The sequence below is a fragment of the Camelus dromedarius genome, chromosome 11 (assembly GCF_036321535.1).
Source record: "Camelus dromedarius isolate mCamDro1 chromosome 11, mCamDro1.pat, whole genome shotgun sequence".
Classification (NCBI taxonomy): domain Eukaryota; kingdom Metazoa; phylum Chordata; class Mammalia; order Artiodactyla; family Camelidae; genus Camelus; species Camelus dromedarius.
The window spans coordinates 190,951-203,486 of record NC_087446.1 but is presented as its reverse complement, the minus strand read 5'-3'; the positions used below and the strand labels follow the sequence as shown (position 1 = coordinate 203,486).

General features: G+C 54.6%; 1 protein-coding gene across 3 annotated transcripts in view; it reads left to right on the top strand.

The window, feature by feature from the left end:
* Positions 1-12,536, top strand: part of MAPK8IP2 (mitogen-activated protein kinase 8 interacting protein 2) — a 30,534-nt gene that overhangs the window by 14,607 nt on the left and 3,391 nt on the right. Inside the window, exons 1-11 of one of the 3 annotated variants that reach the window (XM_031463576.2) lie at positions 4,167-4,385; positions 5,380-5,485; positions 6,826-7,104; positions 7,250-7,343; positions 7,434-8,669; positions 9,022-9,097; positions 9,232-9,404; positions 9,489-9,598; positions 10,209-10,313; positions 10,458-10,528; positions 12,200-12,298. In XM_031463576.2, coding sequence (XP_031319436.2) covers positions 4,321-4,385; positions 5,380-5,485; positions 6,826-7,104; positions 7,250-7,343; positions 7,434-8,669; positions 9,022-9,097; positions 9,232-9,404; positions 9,489-9,598; positions 10,209-10,313; positions 10,458-10,528; positions 12,200-12,298 — 2,414 coding nt within the window. In that variant the 5' untranslated portion in view covers positions 4,167-4,320. Of the gene's footprint in view, positions 1-4,166; positions 4,386-5,379; positions 5,486-6,825; positions 7,105-7,249; positions 7,344-7,433; positions 8,670-9,021; positions 9,098-9,231; positions 9,405-9,488; positions 9,599-10,208; positions 10,314-10,457; positions 10,529-12,199; positions 12,299-12,536 lie in introns of those variants that run through there. The other 2 variants (XM_064491313.1, XM_064491314.1) reach the window with 2 other exon arrangements.

Genomic DNA, 12,536 nt, shown 5'->3' with positions numbered 1-12,536 from the left:
CAGACTCATAGGTGCAGAAAACAAACTTATGGTTACCAAGGAGGAAAAGGGGTATGGACGGATAAAGTGGGAGTTTGGGATTTGCAGATATGCACTTCTATACATAAAGTAGATAAACAGGGTCCTACTGTACAGCACAGGGAACTATATTCAATGCCTTATAATAACCTATGATGAAAAAGAATATGAGAAGGAATATATGTATGTAGAACTGAATCACTATGTTGTACACCAGATATTAACACAACATTGTAGACAGACTATACTGCAATTTAAAAAGCAGATTATAAGCAATTAAAGGCAGAATTGGTGAGCTAAAAGATAAATATCAGAATAAATTATCCTGAATATTACCTGGAAAGACATAGAGATGGAAAATGTAAAAGGTCAGGGGCTATGGAGGCTAGAACAAGAAGGTCCAGCGTAAGTCTTATTGGGGTCCCAGAAGGAGGAGAGATGGAATGGAGCAGAGACAACATTTGAAGAGATAATTTCTAAACTGAGGAAAGAGAATTCATATAAAGAAGAATCTCAGTGAACCTTGGCAGAACAAGTAAATACACCACACCTAGGTATACTGTATTGAAACTTCAGAACACCAAAGACAAGGAAAGAAGTCCTAAATGTAGTTGGAGAAGAAAAGGTAATTACCTTTAAAGGAGTGGCAGACTGAGAGGTGGCTTCTCATACCAACAAGGGAGTTCAGAGGAAGACAGTGGATGATGATGGAAATGAACTACCTGACATAGTAGTCCATATCTAGTAAAAATACCTTTCAGGAGTCAGGACAAAAAAATAAAGGCATTTTTAGACAAACTGAGAGTTTACCTCCCCACGCTCTCAATAAAGAAAATTCTGAAGAATGCACTTCGGACCAAAGGACACTTTTAAGGTATTTAGATTTCAAAGATTGTTGTTATTTCCTAATGACAATCCCTTAAAAAAAAAAAAAGCTTCAACTCTGATTCATTATCATAATAGTTTTTCTCATTGGTAGAAATCTGTTTTCTGAAAGATATAACTATTTGTGAGAATTCTTTCTTAAACTAAAAGAAGGATATTTTTTACTGTCCTTTCCTGTAAGGCATAACAGTATTGCAAATCCCATGGCTTTGGATCCCTTATTGGAACAGAGATGAGAATATACTATTTCTTTTAACACTGGATTATGTTGGTTTGCTGATGGAAACAATCCAGAAGAGAAGCTGATGATTCCAAAAAGGGGGCTAATTTCAAGCAAGGAACTTGATTTGGTCATGAGAAAAGTTGGAAGATCAATAGGCTGGAGATCTGTGGTGGTTTTATAACACAGCCTCCAAATTCTTTGACACGCCTCCCTTGAAAGTTGGTCTCCATGGCTGCTCTCTTGAATATGGATGGGATTGTGACTGCTTTAGCCAACAGATATGACAAAAGTGATGCCATGTGACTTCCAAGGCTAGATCAGAGAAGGCCATGCATCTGCCCCCTGACCTTCCTAGGACACTCACTCTGGGGGAAGCCTGCCATTCTGTAAGAAGCCCAGCTACCCTGAGACTTCTATGCTGGAGAGGCCAGGTGTAGGTGCTGGTTGACAGCCTCAGCTGAGCTCCCAGACAACGGTCAGTGACAACTGCCAACCTTATGAGTGAGCCATCTTGGATGTCCAGCCCAGCTTACCTCTGGCTATAAACAAACTGCATGAGAAACTCCTGACAAGAACTTCCCACTGGAGTCCTTCCTGAATTTATAACCTAAAAACTATAAGTAAAGTGGTTGTTTTATTCCTCTAAATTTGATGGTAATTTAGTACACAGCAGTAGTACCTGGAACAAGTTTCTTACGGAGTCAAATAATTGCGGATGTCATGGTAATAAGAAAGCAAGAAAAATCAGAAGTGATGGTCAGAGAATTGCGAGCTTAAAATCAAGATTCAAGAGGTAGTGAAGCTACTAGTTATGACAGAATTCCCAATAAAGTACGGCTCATAAGCTTTTCATTTTTTGTTTCAGCTATTGGCATTTAAAATTCTGTGTTTGTGACTTCTATGCTGTGTGAGTGAAATAAAAGACAGATAGTTTGCATTTGTTTATTTTCTAATCTATGAGAAAATTGTCAGAAAGTGTCCCCTGACTTTCTAGGATTGATCTGTGGTCAAGACTGCTAAGACTGTGTTGCTGTTCCAATTTTCCATTGTAGGTCCAGCCAATTTTGTGTTTTGTACTAACTGTACCATTAGTGGACCACATACCATCAGATTGTTGGCTGGTCAGAAGTCAAGAGTGTTGGATGGGTCACTTATGTGGATGTTCATGTTAACCAGTTTGATGACAAGACTCAGGATTGAAAGGAAATCTGGGAAGTTTTGGTCAAAACTGTTTGTGAATTCTGGGAAGAGATCTGGAGTTTTGTGGGGAAAATCAAAGAGTGGTTAGTACATCCAGACTCCTTGAACCCCAGAAATGAAGAATGTTCTTAGTGTTACTAAAATTGTAAAGACAAATGATGAAAAGGATTTAATGCCCCAGACCTGGTAGAGCCTATAAGCCCTCATTCACTCATTCACATATTTGCTGACCACCTACTGTGTGCCAGGCACTGGGCTTGGAACTTGGAAGTTTAAAGAGAGATAAAATACTGTCTCTGTTCTCTTGCAGCTCTCAGTCATTGAGAGGGAAACATACATTTATAAATGTCATTCTTAGAAAAACACTGTAATTGAGATAAAATATAAATTGTTGTTGGGCCACAAAAGAGGGCATCATCTGCCCCTGGCCATAGGCCTTTTCTCTCGGCTGGAATGATTGCCATCCAAAGAATGATGTCACCTTTCCCATCTTGCATGAGCTCCTTCTGCCCTGTGGTTTCCAAGCATCAATCACTCAAAAGCCTAATCCTTTCTTCAGAAATAATTTTCTACAGAAATAAATGGACAAAGAAATATCAGGGCATATAATTTCCATCAAGAAAAAAAGAATAATTTTACTGCCACCTTGTTGAAACTCCAGCATCCCTCTTTAGCCAAATCTTCTCCACAGTCTCCCTATCCTGCTCCTCCTAACTTTCTTTAATAACCATACTGGGAGTGGGTGGGTTATAGCTCATGCTTAGCATGTGCAAGGTCCTGGGTTCAATCCCCAGTACCTCCATTAAAAAGTAGATAAACTTAATTACCTCCCCCCCCAAAACGAACAAAACCAAAAAACAAACAAATAACCGTACTCACAACCCTGATCTGTCCTTCCCCCAGTGCAATATCAGATAACCCTCACCGAATGTGACTCCTCGAGCTGGATTTCAACCATTTCTCTCCCTATGCAGCTCCACTTCAAGCCAGAACACGTTGATACTCTAAAAAGTGCCAGTAACATAGCTGGTGCTTAAGAAATAGTTTTCCAGTTGAATGAACATAGGCTCAGGGTTATAACTTCACTCAGTGCCCATGAATACCTCAATCCAGCCTGCGCAGCCTGTAATAGGTACTGAAAGTTCAGTTTTGGCCTCAGTCAGCATAGTCTGTATGGCCAACTCCGAGTCCAGCCCGATCAGCATCCCGTGGTCAGATACCTCTGTCCAGCACTGCTCAGCACTCGCTGGGGAATCAGCGCCTCCAGCTCCGATCAGCACCTGCAGGAGAAACAGCTCCTCCAGTCCCAATCAGCTCGTTTTAGGGCGAAATTTCCGTAGACCCAATCAGCACCCTTTGTGGGACAGCTCCGACCAGCCCTGATCAGCACCCAGACGTGGACAGCTCCTCATCCTCTGCCCAGTCTCCGTATGACTGACTCAGACCCAGACTTGGGACCTCAGCTCTTCTGTTCTGATTACTTGGGACGTCAGCGCAGCTCCTGGAGCAGCCGCACCCACCCCTCCACTAGCCCCCCTGCCCCCCCAAAAAAACTCAGTTAACCAGAGGTCTGCTGACCGACTTCCCCACGGCACAAACTGATCCCCCATTCTTACAATCCACTTTTCACCTGCCCCCACCCCGAAAAAACCAAACCGCACACCCGATCATTCCCCAACCAGAGCCTCTCAGTCAAACCATCTTGTCTCCTCCAACCAGCTTCCCCGCCATCCCCTCCGCCTTCCTCCCGGGTCCGCCCTCCTCCCCTCCCCCCGGATCCTCCCTCTTCCGGGGTCCTCCCCTCCCTTCCCCCAGCTCGCGCTGCCGCGGTGTCCTGGCGTCGAGGTGTGCCGGCGGCGGGGTGTCGCAGGGCGTGTCACGAGGTGACTCGGGGCGGGCCGAGGGCGGGCAGGAGGGAGCGACAAGGGCGTGCGGGGCTGTCGCTCTGGGCACCCCTCCCCCCGCCGCAGTCGGCAGGCCTCTCCCCGGAGAAGATGGCGGATCGGGCGGAGATGTTTTCTCTTTCCACCTTTCACTCGCTATCGCCGCCAGGCTGCAGGTACGCAACTGGGCGCCCCGGGCCTTGGCAGGCCCTTTCCTTCCTGCAGTCCCCTCTCTGACCCAGTGCCCAGACTCCTCCGACCCGAACCTGCCACCTCACCCCTATCGCCTACTGGGTACCCAAGCCCCAGGCCTCACTCTAGTCCTGACTCCTGCTCCCCATCCCCCACCCCTGGGATCCTGTCATCTCCATTTTTGTCCTCCTTTTGTGCCCCCTCCTCCAGCCCCAATGACCCTCCACCCCCGATTCCTGCTGAGACTCAGTGCCGCACCCAGCCTGGACAGCCAACCCTTCAAGGGTGGAGGTTGTGGACTGAGCATCTGAGGGGCAGCCTGCCTGGGCAGGATGCTGAGCACACCCTCTGTGCTTGGCAGTGTCCTTTTGGCCTTGTTGGGTTTCTTTGGTGGAGGCCTGGCCTGGCCTGTCGGGCTCAGGGAGGGAGAGAATTGAAATCAAGCCTGGAGCCTGTGGGAAGGGACTAAGGTGGGGAGAGGCCTGGGCCTCCGGGTGTAGGCCTGCCTTGGGTGGGAGTGGGGGACAGAGTGGCCAGACTCTGCTCCTAGAACATGCTCAACCCCTCCTCCTCCTTCTACTGCTGCAGCTTCAACTTCCCCTCCCCCTTCTCTGCTTAGCCTGACTCCCCTGAGGCTGAGGCTGTGACCCAGAGGGGCCTGGAGCCAAGCACAGAGGGAGGAGAGACTGCTCGCTCCGTGAGGGAGGAGGCCTGGGAGGAGGGTGGGAGGGACAGGCAGCTCTTCTGGGCTGATCATGGCTCAGATGGTGGGGGAATCCATTGGAGAGTAGAGTCTGAAGTCCCAGATAACGGCAGGATGCAGATCTGGGAGTCAGGGCTATGGAGGTCACAGGGCCCAGGATCTGGGGGGTGGTCTCTCTGGCCCCTCCTCAGGACCATCTCCCAGATGGGGAGTCCAGAGTTGGTGACTCAGTCAGGAGCCCAGTCCTTGCTCTCTTACCCTGGTCTCTTCATCAGACCTCCCCAGGACATAAGCCTGGAAGAATTTGATGATGAAGATCTGTCTGAGATCACCGATGACTGTGGTTTGGGCCTCAGCTATGACTCGGACCACTGCGAAAAGGTGGGAAAGGGGCTGGGGGGCATAGAACTCTCTTAAGGGAGAGTCTCACTTGGGCTCTGCTTAACGTTCTCTTCGGGTTTTAAGGCGGGTCTAAGCTTACCCTTGGAACAAGAAATCCTCTGATTGCCTCCTCTCTCTTGGCCTCTTGACCTGGGTTCTTCCTTGATATCAAACCTCCGTTTTTCTAACAGACTATAGGCCCTCCATTGAGGGCCTTCCCCAGCAGTCCTCACCTGACCCCCATCACTAGGCTAGCTTGGGGGAGGGAAGATGTGCCTATGCTTTGGTGCCCTCTGTCCTCAGGTCACTTCCCAGAAAGATCTGACCCCTTCCAACTGCCATCTCAGTTTGTCTCCTCCTCAGCCCTTTCCCCACCTCTCAAGCCTCCATCTGTCTGCCTCGTGTCTCCACCCCTGAAATATTTTCTGCCCCCATCTCCTGCTTCTCCTCCTCCCTATCTCTCCATGTTTGTTTTCATTCAAGAACATTCCTGAGCAACTCCCAAGTGGCAAGGGCTGAGGGCTTCCTGGTGCCTCGGGGGAAAGCAGGACCAGTGTGGCCCTTACCCTCTGGAGCTTATAATCTAGTAGAGGAGAAAGACATGTGACAGGCAGTGGCTTCCTGGGTGTCAACGACTAGATTCCAACGGGGGGACACAGGTGCAAAAGGAGAAATCACCCGAGAATGAGGCCATCAGGGGATTTTCCAGTGGAAATGGTGCACAACCATGCCCTTCAGGAACAGCAGCAGGAGCTGGCAGATGAGGGAGGTAGGAGAGAATGGAGGAAAGGAACTGCTGGCAAGGGATTATCTGGTCAAAGTTCCTAACCTGAGGTTGGTGCGGGCTTGGTGAGTCTTGGGTGCTAGCTGTCTTTCTTTCAGGCATCCATTCGATATTTACTGAGCTTCCAGTGTGGGCCAGGTTCTGTTCTCGGTGGGGGGCAGGGTACACCCATGTACAGTATGTACATGGCCCTATCCTGGTGGAGCTTGCAGCTTGGTAAGGAAGACAGAACCAAAACTCTATGGTAGTTATGAGTTGTGTTAAAATGCTATGATGTAAAGAGTGCTTGTGTCATATGTGATGGGGTTTGGGGGTGAGATGAGGCTGACAGGTGGGTTGGGGTCACTTTGGGAATCTCTGTCACCCAGACTTAAGAGTTTGGGCTCTTAGTTACCAAAAACTGGAATGATCCTTATGTATCCTAAGCCGATTTAAAAAAAAAAAAAAAAGCTGTTGGTGGAAAGCAGAGTGAACTCTGCTCCCCTTTCCTGCCACCTGGGATCCCCAGTCACTGTCCTACTCTGGCCCAGCTCTGTCCTCTTCTTCTTTCCTGCAGGACAGCCTCTCCCTGGGGCGTTCGGAGCAGCCGCACCCCATCTGCTCCTTCCAGGATGACTTCCAAGAGTTTGAGATGATCGATGACAATGAAGAGGAGGAGGAAGAGGAAGAGGAGGATGAAGAGGAAGAGGAGGAGGAAGGAGAGGGAGAGGGCAAGGAGGGAGGAGGCCCTGGCTCAGAGGACACTACTCAGGAGCCCCTGATTCCCTCCCCCTCACTGGAAGAGCCCCACAAGCATCGGCCAACCACACTCCACCTGACAACATTGGGAGCCCAGGTGAGCATCCAGACTCACAGCATCCTGGGGCTAAACTGGGGTTCCTTAGCATCCAGGACTCTGGTCCCCATGGCCGCCTGTCCCCTCTTACCCCTGAGAACTGGGACCCCTCCTCAACGCTGCTTTCCTAACCTCCACCTCTCAGGACTCCTTGAACAACAATGGAGGGTTTGCTCCGGAGCCTCCAGGCTCCTGGCAGGAGACAGTGCTGTGCCCACCCCCCCAGGAGCCCCTCAAAGGTGAGTTAGGCCACGGGTTGGGGGTGCACAAGAAGCAAGAGGGTAGGAGTAGTGGGGAGTGGCCTGGCTGATGCACCTCCTACTCTGCAGAACCGCCCGCCCCGATCCCACCCACGGACCTGAGCCCCTGTGGGGCGCAGTCACCTTTGCGCCCAGGTTGCGACTGCGAAGGAAACCAGCCCGCAGGGCCCCTGGCGCAAGGTGGGGCCTCGCCCTCCTCAGATCCGGGCATAGAGGCCGACCTGGGGAGCTCTAGCGGAGGCCGCGGGGGCCGGCGCAGCAGCCAAGAGCTGTCGTCGCCGGGCTCCGACTCCGAGGACGCAGAGGGCGCGCGCCTGGGGCGCATGATTTCGTCCATCTCAGAGACGGAGCTGGAGCGGAGCAGCGACGACGGCAGCAGCAGCAGCGGCCGCTCCTCGCACCTCACCAACTCCATTGAGGAGGCCTCATCTCCCGCCTCGGAGCCTGAGCCTGAGCCTGAGCCTGAGCCTGAGCCTGAGCCTCCGTGCGAGCCCCCGCGTCGCCCTGCCTTTCTGCCCGTGGGCCCCGATGACACCAACAGCGAGTACGAGTCAGGGTCTGAGTCTGAGCCAGACCTCAGCGAGGATGCCGACTCGCCCTGGCTGCTCAGCAACCTTGTGAGCCGCATGATCTCCGAGGGCTCCTCGCCCATCCTCTGCCCAGGCCAGTGCCTGTCTCCCGCTTCGCGTTCTGCCGCGGAGCCTGCAACGCCGGCCGGTGGGACCCCTGAGGCCCCCGAGGCGGCTGCCGGGCCAGGCGGCGTGGAGCTGGTGGACATGGAGACGCTGTGTGGGCCGCCGCCCCCTGCGCCCTCTGCACCTCGGCCCGGCCCTGCGCAGCCCGGGCCCTGCCTCTTCCTCAGCAACCCCACGCGAGACACCATCACGCCGCTGTGGGCCGCTCCAGGACGCGCTGCCCGCCCAGGCAGCGCTTGCTCCGCCGCCTGCTCGGAGGAGGACGAAGAGGATGAGGAGGACGAGGATGAGGCTGGGGATAAGGCAGCGCCCCCTGGGGGCAGAGGCTCGGGCCCTGCGGCGCTGGACGCCTCGCTGGTGTACGATGCAGTGAAGTACACGCTGGTGGTGGACGAGCACACGCAGCTGGAACTGGTGAGCCTGCGGCGCTGCGCTGGCCTGGGTGACGACAGTGAGGAGGACAGTGGTGGCGAGGCCAGCGAGGAAGAGGCAGGGGCTGCACTGCTGAGTGGTGGCCAGGGCCCTGGGGACGCCTCCCCAGACAGCCCCGACCTCACCTTCTCCAAGAAGTTCCTCAATGTCTTTGTCAACAGCACCTCTCGATCTTCCAGTGAGTGGGGGGTGGGGAAAGGGGGTGGTCCCAGGGGAATAAGCTGCCTCCTAAGCCCCAGGGCCCATGCAGATCCCCAGAGTGCCCAAGGCAGCCCGAGGGTCTGCGGGTGGTCAGGGCTGGGCATTGCCCTCTTCTCCAGGACCTAGGCCTGGGGCTTTCCCCAGACCCCCGTGGGGTGGGGAGGGCTGCTTTGCCTCCAACCCCTAATAAGCTGGTTCTCCCTCCCTCCCCACCTGAGGACAACCCACACCATACTGTCGGGGGCCGGGGGAACTGGCCAGGCCATCAGGTACTTTCTTTCCTCCTCCTCCCTTCCCCTGAGTCTCTGTCTCCTGTTTCTGTCTCTCAGGCACTGAGTCTTTTGGCCTTTTTTCCTGCCTGGTCAATGGGGAGGAGAGAGAGCAAACCCACCGGGCCGTCTTCAGGTATAGCCTCTCCCCCTTGCCATTGCCACTGGTGACCCTCCTGAGTCTGCAGATGTTATAGGACACTGCTGGCCTCCTGAGCCAGCCAGTCCTGCCCCTGCCCCAGTGACCTCCCACCTCTGACCTGATCTCAGGTTCATCCCTCGCCATCCGGACGAGCTGGAGCTGGATGTGGATGACCCGGTGCTGGTGGAGGCTGAGGAGGATGACTTCTGGTTCCGTGGCTTCAACATGCGCACAGGGGAGCGTGGTGTCTTCCCGGCCTTTTATGCCCACGCAGTGCCCGGCCCTGCCAAGGACCTGCTGGGTGAGGCCCCATCCCCAGGGAGTCTCTCGTCACCCCAGACTTCCTCTCGCTCACCTGACCTAGCCCCTTGTGACCCTCCCCCAGGGAGCAAGCGGGGCCCCTGCTGGGTGGAGCGCTTCGACGTGCAGTTCCTGGGCTCCGTGGAGGTGCCCTGTCACCAGGGTAATGGCATCCTGTGTGCAGCCATGCAGAAGGTCAGTCTAGAGGTGGGGACCCCAGCCCCCAGGCTGGCACAACCTTGAAGACCCCAGGCCTCTGCCCTCTTCCACAGAGGGTTCAGAGGATGCCTTGGGGACCTCAGATGCCTGGCCCTCCAGCCGTGATTCAGAGGCCTGGGCAGGCAAACCCAGGACAGTGCTTAGCAGCTGTCCCCCACCACCTCCCAATGGCCCTTCCTCCCCTTTAACTTGTCCTATTCCTACCTGAACATCAAGACCAGCTCTCCCAGACACCTCCCTGGGAGTCATTTGCTCATTCACTGATTCACACAGTGGACACTGAGTGAGCGCTGTCCATCTGCTGGTCCTGTGACTGAGCAGGAGAGCAGTAGGGGTGCAAGACAGCCCTGTATCCGGAAGCCCCTACTCAGCTCCAGAGACATGCAGTGAGGAGGCCTGGGTCGGTGGGAGGAATGGAAAGAAGGTGAGGCAGGCTGTCCCAGGACTGAGGAATGGCCAAGACCACGCTCCCATCTTTCAGAGCCAGTGCAAGAAGTCTTCAGATCTAATCTAAAATGTTCCCCCAGGAGGAAAAGACATCCTTGTAAGCCCTTGAGACCCCCTTCTTCCCTGGCTTCTTCTCCAGATTGCCACTGCCCGGAAACTGACAGTCCACCTACGTCCTCCTGCTTCCTGTGACCTTGAGATTTCTCTTCGGGGGGTCAAGCTGAGTCTAAGCGGAGGACCCGAGGTGGGAGTGTGAGGACCTGAGGACAGGGGAGGCTGGGGGGTGTAAGGCAGGAGGGTCTGACTGAGGGACATCTGGCAGGGGTGGCTGGAATGGCCCTGGGCCAACTCCACCTAACCTGGTGCACTCCTGCCTCTCCCCTTCTAGTTCCAACACTGCAGCCACTTCTTCCAGATGAAAAACATCTCGTTCTGCGGCTGCCACCCCCGCAACAGCTGGTGAGAGCCTGAGCCACCCCATAGTCCCCGAGGGCTGCCCGCACACAGTCCCGCCTTCCACCCCCCACACCCATTTAGCTCCATGAGTTGAGCCCCCACATGGCACCCACTCTGCTGGGCTCAGGAGACACGGATCAGACAGACACACAGACAAGTAGTGCTGGAAGTACCTGTAGGGGATCTGGTGGACGTCTGTATGGGGCTGCAGTGGCGGGGCCACTCAAGAGGCAACTGAAGAGCACTCTACAAGCCTTGAAAGACAAGTAGGTGATAGGGTGGGTCTTCCTGGCTGGGAGCCAGCTGAGCCAAAGCTGTGGGCAAGGGACACTAGGGTCTTGGGGAGCAGCTGGAATAAAGCTTGAAGGACACTGGGGTGCCTGTGCCCTCCTGACTATTCCAGGGAGCTTGTACTTAATCCCACTGATGGTGGGGTCGCAGTATGACAGGTTGACAAACTGGCTCTGGCTGCTGGGCAGAGTGGAAGGACCCAGGTGCTGCGTCCTGCAGGCATTCAGGAGGAGGGGCAGGCAGGACCTGGGTCGATAGGATGTGGTTGATTGGCTGACCTGGAGGGAGAATCAAGGGTGACCCGGGTGTTAGGAAGATAGGAACCCACATACCAAGAGAAGAGGTATGTGAGTGGCCGGTCAGGCTGGTGGTACAGTATCCAATCGCAGACGCATTGAGACTGACGTGGCCGTTGTTACGTGGGTCTGAATGTGGAAAGGAGACCTTGGGGGAGGAATGTTTCCAAGCAGGTGGGTAACTTTGGCCATGAAGCAAATAGGAAGCCAGACAGAGTGAGAAGAGACTGGGCTGAAAGGGGAGAGGCCTGACCACTGTGTGCCCAGCCAGACTCCTGTGCACGGATCCCAGTGCCCCAGATGAAGGAGAGAGAAGGAGCTACCCAGCGAGGGAGACAGAGGCACACAGAGGCTCAAAGTGCCCGGTGGTATTTGGAGAAGTGGGTCCTCAAGGGAGGCAGGATGTGGGAAGGACAAGCTGCTGCTGGGCCTGGCCTGTGACTGATGCCAAGGCCAGCACATGTGTCACCTGGACGTTGTGGCAAGAGAGTGAGGAGGGCTGTGTCTGCTGGCCGGCGGTGATATCAACCCTCAGCGGGGTCAGAGTCCTGTTTGGTGGCTTCTCCATTGACAAGGGAGGTGGTTTGAGGGGTCCTCTGTATAGCTGCCGCTCTGAGGGATGGAGGGCTAGGGTAGAGGGCCAAGGCTTAGTCCGGACGGTGGGCCCGGGGTGGGGCTGGGCAGGCTCATGGTGTCATGTGACATGACAAGGAAGAGTCAGCCAGGATGTGGTGTCCAAAAGACAGGGGAGAGGCCTGGCTCTGTGGTCCAGGCTCGGGGGAGGGCGAGGATAGGGGAGGCACAGAGATGGGTGGCAGTAGCTGGGGAGAAGGAAGATGCAGCTGGACACCCCTGTGGTGGAGAAGTTCACGTAGGTCATTAACTCTTCACAGATGCCCAGCACTGTGTTTGGACAGGGACCCAAAAGGGGGACTCAAATCTTCAAATCCCATGAGCCTCACATTTCCCTCACCCCAGCTCTCTCCTCGAGCCCTCTGTCCCTGCCTCTTCTCCCCAGTCACTGGGGGCTGAGGTGTGAGTCCGCCTTGGCGTCCCTCCGTGCCAACTCTCCCTGCCGCCCCTGCAGCTATTTTGGCTTCATCACCAAACACCCGCTGCTGAGCCGCTTTGCCTGCCACGTCTTCGTCTCCCAGGAGTCGATGAGGCCCGTGGCCCAAAGTGTGGGGTGAGTGGGTCCGGAGGGTAGGTATAGGATTAGGGTTGGGCCAGTGCGAGCAATGGCTAGACTGGTGGGGCAGGGAGCAGAACCCATGCAGCAGTGACCTGGGGGGTGAGCAAGCTGGGAGGATGCGGGGATGAGGTTTGGGGAGACTTGGGGACAGGGGAGGTGGGAGAGGAGGAAGGTCAGGTGAGAGTGATGGAGGTGGAAGGTTGGGAAGGTGGTAGTTGGAACACTGGGGCAG